This window comes from Mesoplodon mirus, assembly GCF_964341445.2.
Source record: "Mesoplodon mirus genome assembly, chromosome: 5".
NCBI lineage: Eukaryota > Metazoa > Chordata > Mammalia > Artiodactyla > Ziphiidae > Mesoplodon > Mesoplodon mirus.
In genome coordinates, this window is record NC_138980.1 from 66490771 (window position 1) to 66515000 (window position 24230).

A 24230-nucleotide genomic window follows, 5' to 3' on the forward strand; every position below is an offset into this window, starting at 1 on the left:
ATGAAGGAACAAGATAAACCCCCAGAAAAACAACTAAATGAAGTGGAGATAGGCAACCTTCCAGAAAAAGAATTCAGAATAATGATAGCGAAGATGTTCCAGGACCTCGGAAAAAGAATGGAGGCAAAGATAGAGAAGAAGCAAGAAATGTTTAACAAAGACCTACAAGAATTAAAGAACAAGCAAACAGAGATGAACAAAACAATAACTGAAATGAAAACTACACTAGAAGGAATCAATAGCAGAATAACTGAGGGAGAAGAACGGATAAGTGACCTGGAAGACAGAATGGGAGAATTCACTGCTGAGGAAGAGAATAAAGAAAAAAGAATGAAAAGAAATGAAGACACCCTAAGAGACCTCTGGGACAACATTATACGCAACAAGATTTGCATTATAGGGGTCCCAGAAGGAGAAGAGAGAGAGAGAGAGAGGACCAGAGAAAATATTTGAAGAGATTATAGTCAAAAACTTCCCTAACATGGGAAAGGAAATAGCCACCCAAGTCCAGGAAGCTGAGCGAGTCCCATACAGGATAAACCTAAGAACAAACACGCTGAGACACATAGTAATTAAATTGGCAAAAATTAAAGACAAAGAAAAATTATTGAAACCAGCAAGGGAAAAATGACAAATAACATACAAGGGAACTCCCAAAAGGTTAATAGCTGATTTCTCAGCAGAAACTCTACGAGCCAGAAGGGAGTGGCATGATATACTTAAAGTGATGAAAGGGAAGAACCTACAACCAAGATTACTCTACCCCGCAAGGATCTCATTCAGATTCGATGGAGAAATCAAAAGCTTTACAGACAAGCAAAAGCTAAGAGAATTCAGCACCACCAAACCAGCTCTACAACAAATGCTAAAGGAACTTCTATAAGTGGGAAACACAAGGGAAGAAAAGGACCTACAAAAACAAACCCAAAACAATTAAGAAAATGGTCATAGGAACATACATATTGATAATTACCTTAAAGGTGAATGGATTAAATGCTCCAACCAAAAGACACAGACTTGCTAAATGGATACAAAAACAAGACCCATATATATGCTGTCTACAAGAGACCCACTTCAGACCTAGGGACACATACAGACTGAAAGTGAGGGGATGGAAAAAGATATTCCATGCAAATGGAAATCAAAAGAAAGCTGGAGTAGCAATTCTCATATCAGACAAAATGGACGTTAAAAAAAAGACTATTACAAGAGACAAAGAAGAACACTACATGATGATCAAGGGATCAATCCAAGAAGAAGATATAACAATTAAAAATATATATGCACGCAACATTGGCGCACCTCAATACATAAGGCAACTGCTAACACTCATAAAAGAGGAAATCGACAGTAACACAATAATAGTGGGGGACTTTAACACCTCACTTACACCAAAGGACAGATCATCCAAACAGAAAATAAATAAGGAAACAGAAGCTTTAAATGACACAACAGAGCAGATTTAATTGATATTTATAGGACATTCCATCCAAAAACAGCAGATTACACTTTCTTCTCAAGTGCGTAAGGAACATTCTCCAGGATAGATCATATCTTGGGTCACAAATCAAGCCTTGGTAAATTTAAGAAAATTGAAATTGTATCAAGTATCTTTTCCGACCACAATGCTATGAGACTAGATATCAATTACAGGAAAAGAGCTGTAAAAAATACAAACACATGGAGGCTAAACAATACACTACTTAATAACAAAGTGATCACTGAAGAAATCAAAGGGGAAATTAAAAAATACCTAGAAACAAATGACAATGGAGACACGATGACACAAAACCTATGGGATGCAGCAAAAGCAGTTCTAAGGGGGCAGTTTATAGCAATACAATCCCACCTTAAGAAACAGGAAACATCTCGAATAAACAACCTAACCTTGCACCTAAAGCAATTAGAGAAAGAAGAACAAAAACATCCCAAAGTTAGCAGAAGGAAAGAAATCATAAAAATCAGATCAGAAATAAATGAAAAAGAAATGAAGGAAACGATAGCTAAGATCAATAAAACTAAAAGCTGGTTCTTTGAGAAGATAAACAAAATTGATAAACCATTAGCCAGACTCATCAAGAAAAAAAGGGAGAAGACTCAAATGAATAGAATTAGAAATGAAAAAGGAGAAGTAACAACTGACACTGCAGAAATACAAAAGATCATGAGAGATTACTACAAGCAACTCTATGCCAATAAAATGGACAACCTGGAAGAAATGGACAAATTATTAGAAATGCACAACCTGCCAAGACTGAATCAGGAAGAAATAGAAAATATGAACAGACCAATCACAAGCACTGAAATTGAAACTGTGATAAAAAATCTTCCAACAAACAAAAGCCCAGGACCAGATGGCTTCACAGGTGAATTCTATCAAGCATTTAGAGAAGAGCTAACACCTATCCTTCTCAAACTCTTCCAAAATATAGCAGAGGGAGGAACACTCCCAAACTCATTCTACAAGGCCACCATCACCTTGATACCAAAACCAGGCAAGGATGTCACAAAGAAAGAAAACTACAGGCCAATATCACTGATGAACATAGATGCAAAAATCCTCAACAAAATACTAGCAAACAGAATCCAACAGCACATTAAAAGGATCATACACCATGATCAAGTGGGGTTTATTCCAGGAATGCAAGGATTCTTCAATATACGCAAATCAATCAACGTGATACACCATATTAACAAATTGAAGGAGAAAAACCATATGATCATCTCAATAGATGCAGAGAAAGCTTTCGACAAAATTCAACACCCATTTATGATAAAAACCTTGCAGAAAGTAGGCATAGAGGGAACTTTCCTCAACATAATAAAGGCCATATATGACAAACCCACAGCCAGCATCGTCCTCAATGGTGAAAAACTGAAACCATTTCCACTAAGATCAGGAACAAGACAAGGTTGCCCACTCTCACCACTCTTATTCAACATAGTTTTGGAAGTTTTAGCCACAGCAATCAGAGAAGAAAAGGAAATAGAAGGAATCCAAATCGGAAAAGAAGAAGTAAAGCTGTCACTGTTTGCAGATGACATGATACTATACATAGAGAATCCTAAAGATGCTACCAGAAAACTAATAGAGCTTATCAATGAATTTGGTAAAGTTGCAGGATACAAAATTAATGCACAGAAATCTCTGGCATTCCTATATACTAATGATGAAAAATCTGAAAGTGAAATCAAGGAAACACTCCCATTTACCATTGCAACAAAAAGAATAAAATATCTAGGAATAAACCTACCTAAGGAGACAAAAGACCTGTATGCAGAAAATTATAAGACACTGATGAAAGAAATTAAAGATGATACAAATAGATGGAGAGATGTACCATGTTCTTGGATTGGAAGAATCAACATTGTGAAAATGACTCTACTACCCAAAGCAATCTACAGATTCAATGCAATCCCTATCAAACTACCCCTGGCATTTTTCACAGAACTAGAGCAAAAAATTTCGCAATTTGTATGGAAACACAAAAGACCCCAAATAGCCAAAGCAATCTTGAGAACGAAAAATGGAGCTGGAGGAATCAGGCTCCCTGACTTCAGACTATACTACAAAGCTACAGTAATCAAGACAGTATGGTACTGGCACAAAAACAGAAAGATAGATCAATGGAACAGGATAGAAAGCCCAGAGATAAACCCACGGACATATGGTCACCTTATCTTTGATAAAGGAGGCAGGAATGTACAGTGGAGAAAGGACAGTCTCTTCAATAAGTGGTGCTGGGAAAACTGGATAGGGACATGTAAAGGTATGAGATTAGATCACTCCCTAACACCATACACAAAAATAAGCTCAAAATGGATTAAAGACCTAAATATAAGGCCAGACACTATCAAACTCTTAGAGGAAAACATAGGCAGAACACTCTATGACATAAATCACAGCAAGATCCTTTTTGACCCACCTCCTAGAGTAATGGAAATAAAGACAAAAATAAACACATGGGACCTAATGAAACTTAAAAGCTTTTGCACAGCAAAGGAAACCATAAACAAGACCAAAAGACAACCCTCAGAATGGGAGAAAATATTTGCAAATGAAGCAACTGACAAAGGATTAATCTCCAAAATTTATAAGCAGCTCATGCAGCTCAATAACAAAAAAACAAACAATCCAATCCAAAAATGGGCAGGAGACCTAAATAGACATTTCTCCACAGAAGATATACAGACTGCCAACAAACACATGAAAGGATGCTCAACATCTTTACTCATTAGAGAAATGCAAATCAAAACTACAATGAGATATCATCTCACACCAGTCAGAATGGCCATCATCAAAAAATCTACAAACAATAAATGCTGGAGAGGGTGTGGAAAAAAAGGAACACTCTTGCACTGCTGGTGGGAATGTGAATTGGTACAGCCACTATGGAGAACGGTATGGAGGTTCCTTAAAAAACTACAAATAGAACTACCATATGACCCAGCAATCCCACTACTGGGCATATACCCTGAGAAAACCATAATTCAAAAAGAGACATGTACCAAAATGTTCATAGCAGCCCTATTTACAATAGCCTGGAGATGGAAACAACCTAAGTGTCCATCATCGGATGAATGCGTAAAGAAGATGTGGCACATAAATACAATGGAATATTACTCAGCCATAAAAAGAAATGAAATTGAGCTATTTGTAATGAGGTGGATGGACCTAGAGTCTGTCATACAGAGTGAAGTAAGTCAGAAAGAGAAAGACAAATACTGTATGCTGACACATATATATGGAATTTAAGAAAAAAAAATGTCATGAAGAACATAGGGGTAAGACAGGAATACAGACACAGACCTACTAGAGAATGGACTTGAGGATATGGGGAGGGGGAAGGGTAAGCTGTGACAAAGAGAAAGAGCGGCATGGACATATATACACTACCAAACGTAAGGTAGATAGCTAGTGGGAAGCAGCTGCATAGCACAGGGAGATCAGCTGGGTGCTTTGTGACCGCCTGGAGGGGTGGGATAGGGAGGGTGGGAGGGAGACGCAAAAGGGAGGGGATATGGGAACATATGTATATGTATAACTGATTAAATTTGTTATAAAGCAAAAAAATAAAAAAATAAAAAATAAATTTAAAAAATAAAAATAAAAAAATAAAAGATGTTAACTTGTAAAAAAAAAAGATTTTTCATAATATGCAAATCAACCAATGTGATATACCATATTAACAAATTGAAGAAGAAAAACCATATGATCATCTCAATAGATGCAGAAAAAGCTTTTGACAAAATTCAACACCCATTTATGATAAAAACTCTCCAGTAAGTGGGCATAGAGGGAACCTACCTCAACATAATAAAGGCCATATATGACAAACCCACAGCAAACATCATTCTCAATGGTGAAAAACTGAAAACATTTCCTCTAAGGTCAGGAACAAGACAAGGCTGTCCACTCTCACCACTATTATTCAACATAGTTTTGGAAGTCCTAGCCATGACAATCAGAGAAGAAAAACAAATAAAAGGAACACAAATTGGAAAAAAGGAAGTAAAACTGTCACTGTTTGCAGATGACATGATACTATACATAGAGAATCCTAAAGATGCCACCAGAAAACTACTAGAGCTAATCAATGAATTTGGTAAAGTTGCAGGATACAAAATTAATGCACAGAAATCTCTGGCATTCTTATACACTAATGATGAACAATCTAAAAGAGAAATTAAGGAAACACTCCCATTTACCACTGCAACAAAATGAATAAAATACCTACGAATAAACCTACCTAGGGAGACAAAAGACCTTTATGCAGAAAACTTAAGACACTGATGAAAGAAATTAAAGATGATACCAACAGATGGAGAGATATAGCATGTTCTTGGATTGGAAGAATCAATATTGTGAAAATGACTGTACTACCCAAAGCAATCTACAGATTCAATGCAATCACTATCAAATTACCATGGCATTTTTTACGGAACTAGAACAAAAAATCTTAAAATTTGTATGGAGACACAAAAGACCCCGAATAGCCAAAGCAGTCTTGAGGGAAAAAGATAGAGCTGGAGGAATCAGACTCCCTGACTTCAGACTATACCACAAAGCTACAGTACTCAAGACAATATGGTACTGGCACAAAAACAGAAATATAAATCAGTGAAAGAAGATAGAAAGCACAGAGATAAACCCACACACCGATGGTCAACTAATCTATGAAAAAGGAGACAAGGATATACAATGGAGAAAAGACAGTCTCTTCAATAAGTGGTGCTGGGAAAACTGGACAGTTACTTGTAAAAGAATGAAATTAGAACACGCCCTAACACCATACACAAAAATAAACTCAAAATGGATTTGAGACCTATATGTAAGACTAGATACTATAAAACTCTTAGAGGGAAACATAGGAAGAACTCTCTTTGACATACATCACAGCAAGATCTTTTTTGACCCACCTCCTAGAGTAATGGAAATAAAACCAAAAATAAACAAATGGGACCTAATGAAACTTCAAAGCTTTTGCACAGCAAAGGAAACCATAAACAAGATGAAAAGACAACCCTCAGAATGGGTTAAAATATTCGCAAACGAATCAACAGACAAATGATTAATCTCCAAAATATAAACAGCTCATGCAGCTCAATATTAAAGAAACAAAGAACCCAATCCAAAAATGGGCAGAAGACCTAAATAGATATTTCTCCAAAGAAGACATACAGATGGCCGAGAAGCACATGAAAAGCTGCTCAACATCACTAATTATTAGAGAAATGCAAATCAAAACTACAATGAGGTATCACTTCACACCAGTTAGAATGGGCATCATCAGAAAATCTACAAACAACAAATGCTGGAGACGGTGTGGAGAAAAGAGGACCCTCTTGCAGTGTTGGTGGGAATGTAAATTGATACAGCCACTATGGAGAACAGTATGGAGGTTCCTTAAAAAACTAAAAATAGAATTACCATATGATCCAGCAATCCCACTACTGGGCATATACCCAGAGAAAACCATAATTCAAAAAGACACATGCACCCCAATGTTCATTGCAGCACTATTCACAATAGCCAGGTCATGGAAACAACCTAAATGCCCATCGACAGACGAATGGATAAAGAAGTTGTGGTACATATGTACAATGGAATATTACTCAGCCATAAAAAGGAACGAAATTGGGTCATTTGTTGAGACGTGGATGGATCTAGAGACTGTCATACAGAGTGAAGTAAGTCAGAAAGAGAAAAACAAATATCGTATATTAACACATGTATGTGGAACCTAGAAAAATGGTACAGATGAACTGGTTTGCAGGGCAGAAGTTGGGACACAGATGTAGAGAACAAACGTACAGACACCAAGGGGGGAAAGCTGCGGTGGGTGGGGATAGTGGTGTGTTGAATTGGGCGACTGGGATTGACATGTATACACTGATGTGTATAAAATTGATGACTAATAAGAACCTGCTGTATAAAAATAAATAAATAAAATAAAATTCCAAAATTCCAAAAAAAAAAAAAGAAAGCCCCCAGGCTTCCCTGGTGGCGCAGTTGTTGAGAGTCCGCCTGCCGATGCAGGGGACATGGGTTCGTGCCCCAGTCCGGGAAGATCCCACATGCCGCAGAGCGGCTGGGCCCGTTAGCCATGGCCGCTGAGCCTGCGCGTCCGGAGCCTGTGCTCCGCAGCAGGTGAGGCCACGGCAGTGAGAGGCCCGCGTACCGCAAAAAAAAAAAAAAAAAGCAAGCCCTCACTCTGAACGCAACTTGAAACAAATGAACCTAACTCTATGTAGTTGGTGGCATAACTACACAGAGATGAACTATTCCAAGATACTTTAAAACACAGTAACTTGTACAAGCCTAGTAAAATATACCCTACAAATGAAAAGAATGGCAAAAATATTAAACTGTTACTGTAATCACAGTGTTGGTGTAATGCTGGTATTGTTTTCTACGTGTGTTTTTGAGTAGTGTGTGGAAATAAATTAGTAATATGTTGATATAAATGAACACTGGGATTTTTGTTATGGGAGAAAGGAGATACAAATGTAAAAGTGATGAAATTAAGTAAAAACCTAATAGTTCTGAACTTGAATTGTAAAGATTAATATGAACTTGTGATTTATTTTACCTTTTAAAAAATGCATATCCCCTAGTTCACACCTAGAAACGCTGACTCAACCATGTAGGAATAAGCACACCTACTGTCCAGATTATATTTCTAAATACCATCTCCCACAAAAAAGGATTGAAGGACCTTTGTAAAATAGTTGACTCCAGGTCTGAGACAGGAAATTTACAAGATGAACTTGGGTATTTATAACACCAGAAGGCAGACGTTCTCTTAAAAATGAATGAAATGAGCCTGTCACTGCAAGGAAAACAAGTGACAGTATTTGTTGCAAATGATAAAATTTAAGATTTTGAGTAAGAATCATAATTTTGGAAAACTTTTGTCTGCCACCACAAGCTTGTAGGTTCCCAATACTAAAAGACTGTCTGTCTGATGAGATCGATGGTGGTATTGACAAATGTGATTTTTTGTTATTGCATAATAAAATGTGTCCACATTTGGAAGATCTGTAGAGCTCAGTGAACCAATATTTCTCAAACAACCAATAAACCTGACTTTAAAAACATATACAATGGAAAGGAGAGATGAATGGTCTAAGCATTTTAATAGTCACTTCGTAGACTGTTCAGTATTCAATTATTACATTACATGGAAAAAACCACAAATCTAGAACTTAAATTTTAAAAATGAGGTACCAGTACACACCACTATAACAATGAAAATGTAAAATTCTGGTAAGACTCATTATTCAAGTATGTGGAGTAACTGAAACTCTCAAGTGCTGCTGGCAGGAGAGGAACTTGGAACAACTAATTTGGGAACCTGTTGGCAGTATCTATTAAACTTGAGCATGCTCATGCCATATAACCAAGCAATTTCTACTACTAGATACACAGTCAACAGAAATGCAAATATGTGCACCAAAAGACATGGAAAAAATGTTCATAGCAGAATTGTCCATAATAGCAAAAATAAACTTGAAAAAAATGTCCAGCAGCAGAAAAATGGATAAATAAATTGTGATATATTCATACAATGTGACATACAGCAATTTAATGGATGGATTATTGCTATACACAGCAGGCCAGATAATTGTCATATGTATGATATTGAATTAAATTAGCCAGACACAAAAACATAATCATACCATATGATTCTATTTTTATGATGTTGGAATTCATGATAATAGTTATATTTCAGAAGGGAGTAAAGATGGAGGAGGCTGGGCGGGGCTTGGGGTGTTGGTAATGCTCTTCTACTTCTTTACCTCTGTGGTGATTACATGATTCTGTTGATTTTGAATTGTTCAGCAAGCTATACATATACAATATATTAACTTTTATGTATGTTATACTTCAATTAACATTTTAAAAAATATGATTTGCATGAAGCAGCTCATACCATACTTAGGATAATTTTTCAGCTTTAAATCCATACATTAAAAATAAAAAACCCTGAAAAACAATAAGCTATATAAGAAGCTAGAAATCAAATAGCAAATTGAACATAAAGAAAATATTAGGAGGTAAATAATGTTAAGAGCAGAAATCAATTAAATAGAAAGCATATATACAAGCAAGAGAATCCCAAAAGCCAAGATAGTCCTTGAAAGGCTAATATAACAAGCTACTTCCAAGTCTAACCAGGAAAAATGAGAGGTGACAATAACATCAAGATTGGAAAGAGGAATATCACTACAGATCCTGTAGATGTTACAAAGATCACAAAGAGGATATTATAAAAAACTTTATGACAAAATATTTGAAAATTTAGATAAAATTAACATATTTCTGGAAAAAAAGAATTTACAGAAATGAAACAAGAAGAATAAAAATATGAATATTTCTCTTACTAATAAAGAAATGTGATTTCATGATTTAAAACTTTCCCACAAAGAAAACTTAAGGCACAGAGAACATTCCTAGTGAATTCTACTAAATGTTTAAGACAGAAATAACACCGATCTTAACAAACATGACCAGAGACTAGAAAAAAAAGGAGAGGAAAAAAACCACTTCTAACTTGTTTAATAAGGCCAGCATAACCTTGATACCAAATCCTTAAAAGAAAGGAAAATGACATGCCAATCTCAAGTGATGAATATAGATGTCGAAACCCACTATTAAGATGTCTTAATTGGTTGTTTTTATTTTGTATGAACATCATTTTGATTCTAAACAAAACAGCTGTAATCTTTGCTTAAAGATTCTAAAGAATAAACATAATGTGCCTGAATTCAGAGAGTACACTTTGAGGTATGTCAATAGAGCTCAGCTATGAAAACAGTATATGTGTACATGGCAAACAGATGGCTCTAGGAACAGCCAACAATTTGGGTTGGGACAGAAAGGCTTTTCTCTTTCTCTGCAGCATAGGAGACAACGTGACTGCATATTCATTCCCAGATTCCAAGACAAGTTCCAGATAAATATATAATGACCTTCTGTGTTTATAGCTTGAGGAAGAAATTCTTATCTTAATTCTTTTTCATAAATGCAGTATAAAAGAGACGTGGCTTCCTGACCCATTCTCATCTCATCAATTAAAATTGGGAACAAGGTGAGTAACCACCTTTATCATTAAGTTTTGGTTTTAAAGAATAATCCTTGGGCTTCCCTGGTGGCGCAGTGGTTGGGAGTCCGCCTGCCGATGCAGGGGACGCGGGTTCGTGCCCCGATCCCGGAGGATCCCACGTGCCGCGGAGCGGCTGGGCCCGCGAGCCATGGCCGCGGAGCCTGTGTGTCCGGAGCCTGTGCTCCGCGACGGGAGAGGCCACGGCAGTGAGAGGCCCGCGTACAGAAAAAAAAAAAAAAAAAAAAAAAAAAAAAAAAAAAAGAATAATCCTTACCAATAAATTCCTTACTTCCCATACTTTAATCAGAGTCCTAGATTGTGATTTATATTCATTTGACGTTCTGCCAAATGCTATTTCTGATATTCACATTACACTCATTTGAGCAATGTAAAAACCTCTTAGTAATTTAGTCTACCTTCATCCCAAGCCAGCTAAAGTGTACTTAGTCTCTGGAATATTATTGTTTCCCTCTAACTGCAAATATTGAAGGCAATAAAAATCAATATATCATTAACATTATCAGATGTTGTCAAAACTTTCCCATTCATACATCTCCCAAAAGCATTGCTTTTCTTTTTTCTACTCAAGTTATAATGCTCTTTTTCTCTCCTTTTCACTAGTTTGAGGTTTTTGCATTATACAATGAATACTATTGTGCTATCTATTTACATATTTTTTAATCTGAATATATATCATATACCTTGCACGCTTCCTTAGTTACTGCACTCTAAAGTTTTTCGGCGTGTGATTATCAGCTTCAAAGTCAAAATAGATATAAGGAAACATCCAATTAACCTATGGGAAAGTCTACTTAAGGAATATACGTTAGCAAATAAAAATACCCAGAATGCCAAAAACATTCTACCACTCTGTTAGCAAACGACACTGCAAAGGGGAAATATTTTATACTCCATAGATCCTGGCAAAAGAGAAACTGCTTTAATCCCAGAAGAATGATACACTAATAAAACATTGGTATGTTTAAAATACAATTTTCATGTGGAATTTTTAATAAAGTCAGTTGTATGCTGTTGTGCATTTTTGCTACATTAATATTTACTACATTAAAATATTGCCAATGCAACTAATTTTAAATAGTAGAGTTTACACCTCAGATACCATCTAAAAAATTAAATTGTCTATCAAGAATTTTAAACAGAAAAAATTGCCATGAGACTCATGTTGTCTACTTGTTGCACAGTGGGTCAATTTTGGTTATATCTGTTAAATATTAACAAAGAAGAGATATAGATAAAAGGTTTCCTTGAATTTCCTTTTTTCTTCCTGAATTTCTTAAGTTAATTTTTTTTAGTATTGTAAATTATACTAACATTCACTCTAAACTAAAATAAGACAGAAGAGCTTAGAGTTAGAACAAAATATAAAACATATGCATCAACATGATTCTGTGTGACTCGGGCACACAGTTAAAATTATGAAATTTCACACTTTTCAAAGGATATATGTTTTATAAAACTGAAGCAAAAAATACCTTATTTCTAGAATTCTGTAGTTGTTCTTAAGGCATTCAGTGAACACTATGATAAGCATTCTTTTCTAAAGAATCAAGATTGGATCAATATGCACTTGGATAGGAAGAAGTAAATAATAAATGCCTGTGTTGAATTACAAATACTACAGCTTTATGGAAGTTATTTTCCCCATGTTTTTATACATCAAACTTTCTATATATATAAGGAATTATCCAGTCCACAAAAATTAACAGACAACGAACAACCTAAAAAGCAAAATATCAACAGTGATGGAAAAAGACTATTCAACTGGATGAGTGAGATGGCACAATAGCCCTGCACGTCTAAACAGTATATCTCTGTTAATTTATCACTCACATAAGTTTAAAAATTCTGTGGCAAGGGACATTTTCCTCTGTTATTAACTACATTTTTTTCCTTTAAAGTAGATAATTTTCCTTCTAACTCTCAGATCCATTGATCTTCTTATCACTTACTTATGTTTCCTTTGTAGTCTAGTCAAAATGTTTCTCTCAAACAGTTCCTGATTCTCAAACTTCATAGACCTTGCTGGTATCCTTATCTCTCCTTGTTACAGAAAGCAATGAAATAAAAGAAATAAATGGTGAATTTTCTTAATAGAGAGTTTATACACTGTGTTTTGATACCTGAAATACTAACATTTTGTGCACCAATTTTCTCCCTTAAAATTAACTGCATTTTAATTTTCATTCACTGCAAAGTTCACAGTGTTATGATGTGCATTCCTACTAATCACTTCGTTATCTACAGGAACTGGACTCTTATTTAACCCCAGAATACAGCATTGAAATTTTTCACGCTAGCTCTAGGATCAGAAAATCCCTGTTGTGTTGTTTCATGATTATATATCATAAGGAAGAAAATAATATGTTGGAAAATAGCCTTTAAACTGTTAACTATATATACACATAAAGATAAAAGTAAGTTAAAGTTTTTCCCTCTATGTTGAACAGTGTTTCCAACCAATTAATATATTCACAAATTTAATTATTCATTCATCAGCAAGTATTTACTAATCATATATATTGGATTCCATTATATCATGTGTGAACATTAATTATGCAAAATTATAATGGATGCAAATCTATTTTGTTTGCAGTTAACATAGTTATTTGAAGGAGAATAACTTATCCAATTTTCTCCCTTATTACCTAGAAGAGTAGAACATTCCCTTCATTCCCTTCCCTAATTTCTGCACAACCTTTCTCTTGTATCCATGATCTCTATGAGAAGTTGGAAAGTAATATTGTAAAATTGCTAAGCCAATTGCTCCCACTCCACTCAGAAAGTTTTGAAATGCCAAACAGATAAACTGAGTTATAATTTAATTTTATTAGATGCATTACTCCCAAATATGGTATTTACTTACTTCTAAGTATTCTGGCTTCTAAAATAATAAGAATATTAAATCCAAGTTGAATGGACTTTGAATGGTAAGTGCACCTTTGAACACACAAATGTTTCTGACATAACAATTACTCATCTGTCTTCTTTGTGAAATATATCAATAAGAACACAAAATAAAAGGTTGTCAAGTCCTATACCCAATCATCTTATCTTCTTTCTGTCAGTACAAATAGGTGTTTTGAGACATGACTAGAATTTTTATGCACTTATAAACACTGTGTGGAACTATTAGCTGTGTTTTCGAGTATCATTCTCAAAAAAGACTACTTTGTCAAAACGGGACTCATTGTAAAATATAGCCTAGAGAGTATGCTGCATTTTATTAAATGGTATAGCATTCACAATCCAATTCAACAGCTATCTCTACCACAAAGCCTCCTCTGATCCCCTCCTCCCTGCCTTGATGTCCTCTCATGTTCTCTCTCTCCCTTCTTTGAACATCCACTGCAATTTATTTTTACATGTTTTAGGTTATCATCATTTTTAAATCATGTATTGTAATGGTATGAATAAACGTCTCATCATTCATGATATTTAGTTTGTATTACACAAATACTCTTACATAATTTTCATTCTCACCTTAGGAATCAGAATGCCTTACACATATCTGTTGCTCAAAATACTTCTAATGAAGGGATATTTGCTTTAAGTAATTCCTTAAAGAAATTCCTAAAAGGAATTATTTAAAGATACCCCAAGGGACTTCCCTGGTGGCACAGTTGTTAAGAATGCACCTGCCAATGTAGGGGACACAGGTTCGAGCCCTGGTCCGGGAAGATCCCACATGCCGCGGAGCAACGAAGCCCATGCGCCACAACTACTAGAGCCTGCGTGCCTAGAGCCTGGGCTCTGCAACAAGAGAAGCCACCGCAATGAGAAGCATGCGCACTGAAACAAAGAGTAGCCCCTGCTCACCACAACTAGAGAAAGCCCACGAGCAGCAATGAAGACCCAACACAGCCAAAAATAAATAAATAAAAATAAATAAATTTATATAAAAAAGACCCCCCAGGTTGTTTATTACCTGTACCAGAAACTTTGGTGCTTTATTTTTTTTAATTTTAGAACTTTATGCTATATTATTTTAATTGTTCTGTAATAGGTTTGAATTTCTTACCTTGCTTTCTCAAAAATAAACTGTAACCTTCTTGAGGCCAAGGACAGTCTCTTTTAACACCTATATCTTCCCAGAATCCTTGGCACAGGGGATGCTAAGCAGGAGCATTCAATTCATTGGATTAAATGTTGCCAAAGGCTCATCTAAGAAACATTTCAGAAATAGCTAGTGGCCATTTCCTGGTCAAGGGAATCAAATCCCATAAAATTTGCTTACCATGGCATCGACATTTGCATGATCCCCTTTCCTATTGTGAATCTGAATACAGGATATTGGCACATTCAGTCCTACCTCAGAGGCCAAATTTCTCAGGTCAGCAGCACTGTATTCCCCATGCAACAGCAAACTGTTATTGTCAGAACCACGTCCCAGAGAGGCCCGATAGAGATAGGTCTGAGAAAGTCTTTCGACTGTAGTGACATCTATTGTGGCAGATGTCATGCAAGGATTCGAAGCCATCTTGCTCCCATATCTCAACTCCTCTGGAGAGCGACAGCAGCTCTGAGAGCAACAGCCTGGGATCTGGCTCCACTTGCTACTCACAAAGAAAAGTAAGCACCCCAGAAATAAAAAGGAAATACAGGCCAGGGCAATTACTAAATACATGTTCTGGGCAGAAGGGTGTCCGCCTTTTTCCCAGCCATCTTCAAAGTCTGGAAGGACCCGAGGGACAGAGTTGCTCAACAGAACGCCCAGTGTGACAGAGGTGGAAAGTGATGGGTCTCCATGGTCCCGGACCACTACCACCACCCTCTGTTTAACTGCATCAGTGGGAAGAACTAAGCGAGCAGTATGGAGCTCTCCCATATTGGCTGAAATTCTAAAAAGGCTCGAGTCAGAAGCCTGAGAGATGTGGTAAGAAAGCCAAGCATTGGAGCCACTGTCTGCATCCTCTGCTACCACTTTTGTGACCAGGTGTCCTGTTCTGGCAGAGCGGGGCACAATTTCCACTGGGACAGAGCCATTTCTGGGCAAGGGAAACAAGATGACTGGAGCATTGCCGTTCCTGTCTACCACAAACAAGTTCACAGTCACTGTTGCACTTCTGGGAGGAATGCCACCATCCTGGGCTTCCACTTGGAAGTAACACTCCCTGAGCTGCTCAAAGTCAAAGGAAATTTTGGCAGTGATAGCCCCACTGGAGGAATCTACTGCCACCAAGTTAGAGGCTGCCTGCCCTTCAGAGATAATATCCAACAGCTCATAAAAGACGACGCCATTCTTCCCCAGATCTGGGTCCTGGGCAAACACACGTCCTAGGGAGGCCCCAGGGCCATTGTTTTCAGCCACAAGAAGTTCCTGTTTCGGTTGAGGAAAGTTTGGTGTATTGTCGTTCACATCAGCAACTGACACAGTCAGTGTCCTGCGGGTGCTAAGTGGGGGCGAGCCACCATCTAAGGCGGTGATCACGACCTGGTATTCACTGACCTGCTCCCGGTCCAACGGCCCATCAGTCAGCAAACTGTAGTAGTTGTCAAAGGAAGCCTTCAGCTTAAAAGGGCCTCTAGTGGACATGCTACAAACGACCTTACCATTGGGACCAAGGTCCTCATCCCTTACACTAAGGAGAGCAATCACTGTGCCAGCGGCGGTGTCCTCGGAAACTGGACTGGAGAAAGTGGGGAGGTTCACCTCGGGATGGTGATCGTTCACATCAGTCACTTCCACCAGCAGTTTGGCGGTGCTGGCTAGACCGAAGGCGCCTTCATCCCTCGCCTCGATGTATGCCTCCAACGGCGTTTCAGGCGGACCTAGTGAAGCAGCTACCCGCACTTCCCCATTTCTAGGGTGCACGTGAAAGTGGTGTCGCAGCTTTGCCTGCGTGCTATTGCTTAAGGAGTACCGGATTTCCCCACTGGAGCCTTCATCCGGGTCCGAGGCTTGGACTCGGAATAACACAGTCCCGTTGGGTGCAGTCTCTGGCTCCTTGGTGCGGTATACTGAGCGCTCAAATACAGGTGCATTGTCGTTTGTGTCCACCACGACGATGGTGACTTGTGCGTCTCCGGAGCGCGCCGGCGGCCCGCCGTCCCAGGAGGTGAGCCCAAGCCGGTGGGTGGCACGCTGCTCCCGATCCAGCGCTTTTTCCAATACCAACTCTGGCTATTCGCTGCCGTCGACCCGCGCACGACCCCATGTCCAGGCGAAAGTGCTGGCTGGGGCTCAGGCTGTAGCTTAGCACCCCACTGCTTCCCTCGTCGGCATCTTGGGCATTAGGGAGAGTAAAACGGACTCCGAGCATCAGGAACTCGGGAATGCGCAACTGCACGTCGCCGGCAGGGAAGTGAGGCGAGTTGTCGTTGGTGTCCAGGACGTGAACGTGCATCTTGTGCAGCTCCAGCAGGTCCTCCAGCACCAGCTCAGAGGTCAGGACGCAGGCAGCTTTGTCCCCGCACAGCCGTTCGCGATCCGCCGGCCCTCTGACCATCAAGCTTCCGCTGGCCAGATCGACCTCGAAGTAGGGCTCCCCGTGGCCGGAAAGGAAGCGAAAGTTCCGCAAGGACAGAGCGGCCGCTGACAGCCTCAAGTCCTGGGCAACACTGCCTACGGCTACGCCCCGTTCGGTCTCCTCCGACACGGAGTATTCGACCTGTCCCGCTGCAGAGCCGCAGGAGACCCACAAACATAGAACCGCCACCCTCCAGCCCACCATCCTCCCTCCCTCTCGGCGTCCTCGTTCCACCAGCGGTGACCCGGGACCATGCTCCGGACTCCCGGAGATCACAAGCCGTGGTTTAAAAAAAAAAAAAAAGAGGGCCGACAGGCCGCTGCTGCCGACTGGAGGTGCAGAGACCGCCGACGTTCGTCTTCCGAATACCGGAATTGCCCGGGGCCGGCTGGCTGCGAGCTAGGCTTGCTAGACTGGAGGCTTGGCAGCCGTCTGGGAAAGCGGAGCGAGCCGGGTGCGGAGGAGTGCAGCGCCGCCTAGGGGTGCAGAGACGAGGTAAACCGCCGGCGTTGGGGAAGCGCGGTCTCGGTTCCCTGCCAGCTGGGATCTCGCCCCGCGCCCCGGCAGCGAGCGCGGGGCGGGGCAAGGAAGACGCTCCCAACAACTAATACGCCTTCCCTTAAACGGCGTTTCCTAGGAAACGCCCTGAGACCGCCGCGGTCTTAATGTCTACAACCTCTACCTGAAGACAGTTTATAACTGGGGCTGACCTCGGCTGGCGTTTCTCCGCGACTGCTTGCAAGCGGAGCGTCGGGTCCCGGGCGCTCGGACCCACTGACTCCCTACAGTGACCGCGGAGAGGGCGGAACTCCGACAGGAACTGCGGGGCGGAGGCGCTGAGAGGCGGAACCGAGACCGTGAACCACGACACCTTCGAGGCTTAAGGAAACAGGAGCCCACAAAACCAAGTGCTGGGATGCATTCCGTGCTGGATTCTCAGCCTCTCCGCTGCGAGTTTAAATCTCTTCCTGCACCTTCGTATATCCCGGGAGCTGCCAAGATTTCAGTAGAGGCTACCAGCGAGGGACAGATTGGGAAGCTTCCCCGGGATTCTCGCTTTTCAAGACACAAAAGTGTGCGAGCACAATTCCGGTTCCACGTTTCCGCTTTTTTGCGGATCAGCAGTTTCTCTTGCCCCAGGAGGCCCTACTGGGAGTGCTTTGCAAGCGACCCCCGACGCTGTGGGCGAGGGAGGAGGTTAGCACCAAAAACCCAGAAAGATTGACAACTCATCCCCAAACAGGACGTGCAAAGTGAAGGGGAAAGTACTGAGATACTTTACAGAGTGTGACCAGAAAACTGTTCTGCAAATTTGCTCTCTGTAAATGTTTAGAAAACAGCACTGAGGTGGGGTAAGAACTGGCTTGATACCCATAAATTCTCCAGCTTTGTTTTTTGGCCGGTCTTCTGCACGGAAATCGGGACAGTGATCTGTTTTATGAAAAACAGCTCTTGGCCGCAATAAATACTGCCAGATTCCGCCTAGCACCCTATAACCAGTGGCTTCTCCAGAGAGGGAGGAGAGCTGAAAAAGAGACTGACATTAAACACTAAATTCCTCACTCAAATCCTTCTTTTAATACAACTGCAGTGTCCAAAGCCCCAGGGACCAAAATTTGAAAGACAAAAGCCAAATAGAGATAAAGAATTGAAGCTTTCAGGGCATTATATTTCCTGGTCAGAAAACTGCCTAAAAGTATTGATAATTATTGAAGCTGAGTACAGGATATGTGGGGTTAATTACACAATTCTCTCAACTTTAGTGTATGTTTGAATATTTCTCTAATAATTTTTTAAATTGTCAGTTAAAATGGAGGTGGGGGCAGGAGTAGATAGGCAGCTCCAGCTTTCTGGTTTTAAGACTGAAAGTGGGATTGGTAACTTCAGTGTGCCACTAAGAACCAGTCTCCTCTGACCATCACAAACCCATTCCTTATTTCTTCCAAGGAAGTAGGGCAGGCTGCCACATAAGGCAATGTAAATATACAGTAAATGCCCCTGACTAGTTTGTCTTTCTGAATTAGGGAACCAAAAAAATCATTGACGCCAAGTCTTGAAAAAAATTAAAGTGAGAAACCTGTTAGCCCATTGAAATGTTGTTCGGTAGAGTCATAAGCATATCCATCACTGGGGAATCCTCATTAGGATGTGAAATAACTAATAAAAATTGAATTTATTCCTCAGCAAATTTCAGAACCAAAACTGATTTTCTACTTCAGTGTGAGAGATTATTAGGATTTGCATTTTCTCATTTTAATTTAATGCTGCTAACCAAGCTAACTGCTTTGGGGTAAAAGGTTATACTTTTCGCTTTTCCATTAGCAGCAGATGAAATGCACCTGGAGAGATGTACTCAACTTTTGGAAGGCCCGTGAATTTTACACCTGCAATCAAGCTTCTAATTATCCCGGGTTTAGGAGGATAGTGAGGCAGGAGATAGATGGGCTCCAGGCTGGACATTCATTACCAGCCCCTTGTTTACATCACATACAAGAGACAAACAGGCTCCAGAACTACATATTTATGACCAGACTCCAGTCTATATTTCAAGATCTGCACCTTGATGTAAAAACCAGCAACAGAAATAGGGTAAATAACTGGACATTGGACATTTTATTGGCAGGGACCGAATGGAACTAAACCCTGTTAAAAGATCAAGAGTTCATACATTTCCCATCCTTGGGGCAAGGGAAATATTGCACATGCTTAGAAAGGCTCCTTGGGGGTCAAAAGGGAGGGGGCACCACCCCATAATATGTGATGCTAAGGCCATCCCATAGCCTCTGGGCTGTTGTGCACGCATGTTGGGGAGAGTCCTAAGGCAGGGCAGGTGTGGAAAAAGAAACCAGGTAATTGGCCAAAGGTAAACAAAGACCCAGAAGAACTGCCCTATATAGATGACTTAACCACATTTTTACTGTGCTCCTCCTCATTAAGGAGGGCGCCCACACCCTTTCTCTCTGGGTGTGCATCTCGGCCTTGCTTCTAAACTAAACAAACTGTTTCTCTGTGTGCTCTCCCACTTGTTGTTGTGCTGTGTCTCTAATAATAAACTTTGTACCTGTTTTTACAGTTTTGCCTCTGTGAGAAATGTATTTTTCACTGGGAGCAAGAGCCAGTGGGTGTGGCAGCTAGGATTCCTGGTTTTCATCCAGGCTACCCACGTTCAATTCCTGGGCAAGGAATTAAGATCTCGCTTCACGCCATCACTCACTTCTGCCTCTCTGAGATCAATAGGATGTGTGGGTGTGGATTAGGAAGTGGGGAGAAAGGAAAACACATACTGAGAATCAGCATGGAAAATCCTGACAAAAACTCTCCCCCATTCACACACTTCTCAGACTTTTGGCTTTCCGTTTCTCCTGTTTCTGTTTAAACTGCCACTGATGTTTATTTTTAAAAGATTTAATTAGTCTTAGGTATAAGTGGATAGCACTCTCCTAGTAGAATTTGTCCCACCATCTGCCTCCCTATCTTTAGGCATAACTGGGGTTTGTGGGAAAGTGGTATTTACTGACATAAACTGGAGTTTGTGGGAAGCAAGGGAAAGCAATATTTACTCATATAAACTGGGATCTGTGGGAAAGCAACATTTAGGAGATACTTGGGATATTTGGATATCCCAAAGATGAGAAAGTCTCAAGACTTTTTTCTTTTGTATAAGATTACTAGGTGAAAAAATAAATTAATTAATTTTAAAAAAGATTACTAGGTGAATAAAATCATGAATTAATAAAACTTCTCTTTAGCAGAACCTTTCCTTTCTAATATTTCATTTTGCCAGTTTATGGCATTTTCCATAGTGTCTCCTAATTCAAATACTTTCAAGCTTTTAATTAGGTGCAAGTACAAGTTTAAGTGGACTCTGTGCAAAAACGTTGTTCTGATTTCTGCTTGGGCTCTATTGCAAAGACTGTTATAATAAAGCTCTCCCACCAAACTTGGCCGTAATCTGTAAATTCAAGAGATTTCTAGCCATAATGCATAAGTTCATATTAGAGATATTGAAGCCAAACAGGAGAATAATCTGAATACCCACCAAAGAGTTTGTCAGCAAAAGGATACTGTGCTATAAATAAGATTTTCTTAGTGCTTACGATTATTCCCTGGGAGTATGTTATGTACTTATGGGAACTAAATTAAAAGACTGGACATGACAATCACGTTAAGCAAATTTTCATCCTATAAAATAGCTTCATGTAGGGTTCAAATCAAGCCTCACAGGGTGGGAGCTGTTGGAGGGTAGAGATCTGTATCACTCAATTTTGTTTCTTAAATATCCAGCTAAGCTTTGGGCATGTAAATTAAGTGGCTATGTATCTCGATACATAGCGGCCTGGCCTACATCATTCATTGTTTCTTTTTTTACTTGAACACCTTACCAATAGCATACTACTATAGAATTTCTTTCTCAAGTTTGTACTACCAAGTTTTTCTCCATAATATAATATCATTTAAAATGTCATAGACCCTTTTTTTTTTTTTTTTTTTTTTTGCGGCACGCGGGCCTCTCACCGCCGTGGCCTCCCCCGTTGCGGAGCACAGGCTCCGGACGCGCAGGCCCAGCGGCCACGGCCCACGGGCCCAGCCGCTCCGCGGCATATGGGATCCTCCCAGACCGGGGCACGAACCCGTATCCCCTGCATCGGCAGGCGGACTCCCAACCACTGCGCCACCAGGGAGGCCCCTAGACCCTTTTTCATGAATCTTCACACTAGTTAACTCTATGCTACGTTTACTTACTAATTTTTATAACTATGTACCAATTTTTCTAAAATTACCTCTTTCTAAAATCTTATTCTATTTCATCTTCAAAGTGTACCTCTCAGATCTTAAAGTCATACTCCAGATTGGTCAAATCATATCCAAGAAGAGGACATCTAGTCCTTTCATTCTAAATACTACATATCAAGTAATAGCGAGTCTAAAATTGCTTCTGGTTCTTTAACAGCTGCATCACATAACTTTTTATGATGGATTAAAAACTAAACTTCACATCTGTTTTTTTCTAGATGTTATTAAGACACAGATCAAAAAGTCCTAGACTTTTTTTTTTTTTTTGGCTGCATTGGGTCTTTGTTGCTGCATGCGGACTTTCTCTGGTTGCGGGGAATGGGGGCTACTCTTCGTTGCTGTACACGGGCTTCTTATTGTGGTGGCTTCTCTTGTTGTGGAGCATGGGCTCTAGGGTGCACAGGCTTCAGTAGTTGTAGCACACGGGCTCAGTAGTTGTGGCTCGTGGGCTCTAGAGTGCAGGCTCAGTAGTTGTGGCTCATGGGCTTAGTTGCTCCGCGGCATGTGGGATCCTCCTGGACCAGGGCTCGAACCCATGTCCCCCGCATTGGCAGGCGGATTCTTAACCACTGCGCCACCAGGAAAGTCCCAGTCCTAGACTTTTATACTTAATTTTTTGTGTGTGTGGTACGCAGGCCTCTCACTGTTGTGGCCTCTCCCATTGCGGAGCACAGGCTCCAGACGCGCAGGCTCAGAGGCCATGGCTCACGGGCCCAGCCGCTCCGCAGCATGTGGGATCTTCCCGGACCGGGGCACGAACCCATGTCCCCTGTACCAGCAGGTGGACTCTCAACCACTGAGCCACCAGGGAAGCCCTATACTTAATTTTTTAACTCAATTTTGCTGAATGTCATTGTATTAAGAGCTAGCCAATCTGATTCAATCACATATTTTATCTATATCAAATTTCATATTCCTACATATTTGGTAAGCAGTCACACCAGATCTTCCTCTGAGCTGCAGAAAAAATTTTCATCAAGTGTTGCTGAAAACGAAGGCTTGCAACCATTACCAACCACCCTACCTGACATCAGTTTATTAGGAGCACCTAACCTAAAATAAAGATCTGAGAAAGACACTATCAACGTTCTCCAAAAAGGATTCTACACAAATTCCACATTATATTAAGTTTCAAAACAAAGTATTTCCAGATCATTACTGTGATCTATATTTAAAAGAACGTTGATAAAAATTTGACAGCTGTCACAAAAAAATGGCCATCTTCATTTTAAACTGTAAAAACACTAGAATTATTCCCATGAAAAATCAGGAGCATAACAGCACACTTCATGTCATAGTTATTATTCAATACTGACTTGGATATTCTGGACAACACAAGATAAGGAAGTGTGTGTGTATGTGTGTGTGTGTGTGTGTGTGTGTGTGTGTGTGTGTTAGAAAGGAGTATAAAATATACTGTTAGATGATAAATTTATAGGTAATATAATTTTCTACTCATAAAATCCCAGAGAATTAAAGAAAAAATAATTAGAACTAAAAAAGAGCTCAATGAGATGATTAGCTTAAAAATAAAAAACATACATTTCCTACATACCTTCAATAACCAGATAAAAAGTGGGATTTCTATCAATTATGGATAAATGAAAATAAACATTTTAATTTAATAAAGTTATATCTTTGATGAAACTCTTTAAAACACTTGAACTTCAACCATAGTATATATGAAGAGAAGTTACCAAGTGCCATGAAGATTGAACTACGATGAGAGAAAATGCTGAGATAGGATTCCTGCCACTGGAGACCTTGGGAAAAGCTGGTAGATTGGAGTTTTGCAGAGTAGTGCTTCACACTGAGATATAAAACCAAAGGTCCCTTGTTTGGAACAAAAACATCTAGGTACATAGGCTAAATCAGGCAGCATTTTCCTGTAAACCCATTTGTCAGTGCAAAATAGGAGAGAAAACAGGACTGAATGTGATAGTGAGCAGAGGCACCATTGTTTCAAGAGTGAACCTAAGGATATGGTAAAGTTAAGAGAAAACTCTAGATGACAAATTGCTCTGCAGCTGCCAGTTCTCATTAGTTGGAGGTATGTAAAAGCTAAGGTATACGCAAACTCCTCTAACAAATGGTAAACAAGGAAATGTTCATGTTAGTCCAGAGCACTGCTGGCCCATCCATTTACACTTTCCGCCTGCAGATAGCTGGTCCTAAAGGAACTCCTCTCAAAGATAAATAGTAGTCAAAAAAGAGCCAACATAGGATCTACATAAATATTACAAGAAGGAATAAGAAAATAAATATGAAAAATAACAGATAAGAACACACAGGTCTCTGGAACTTCCCTGGTGGTCCAGTGGTTAAGACTCCATGCTTC

General features: G+C 39.7%; 2 protein-coding genes across 10 annotated transcripts in view; both read right to left on the reverse strand.

Annotated features, from left to right (window-relative positions):
• Positions 1 to 24230, reverse strand: part of LOC309804726 (protocadherin alpha-C2) — a gene marked incomplete at its 5' end in the record, with an annotated part of 153034 nt that overhangs the window by 67043 nt on the left and 61761 nt on the right. The gene's annotated exons all lie outside the window — the stretch shown is intronic.
• Positions 14842 to 17302, reverse strand: PCDHAC1 (protocadherin alpha subfamily C, 1; the record flags this gene model as incomplete). Its single annotated transcript, XM_082622289.1, is given in 3 exon segments — positions 14842 to 16752; positions 16756 to 16773; positions 16775 to 17302. Coding segments are annotated over 3 exon segments (2457 nt in total).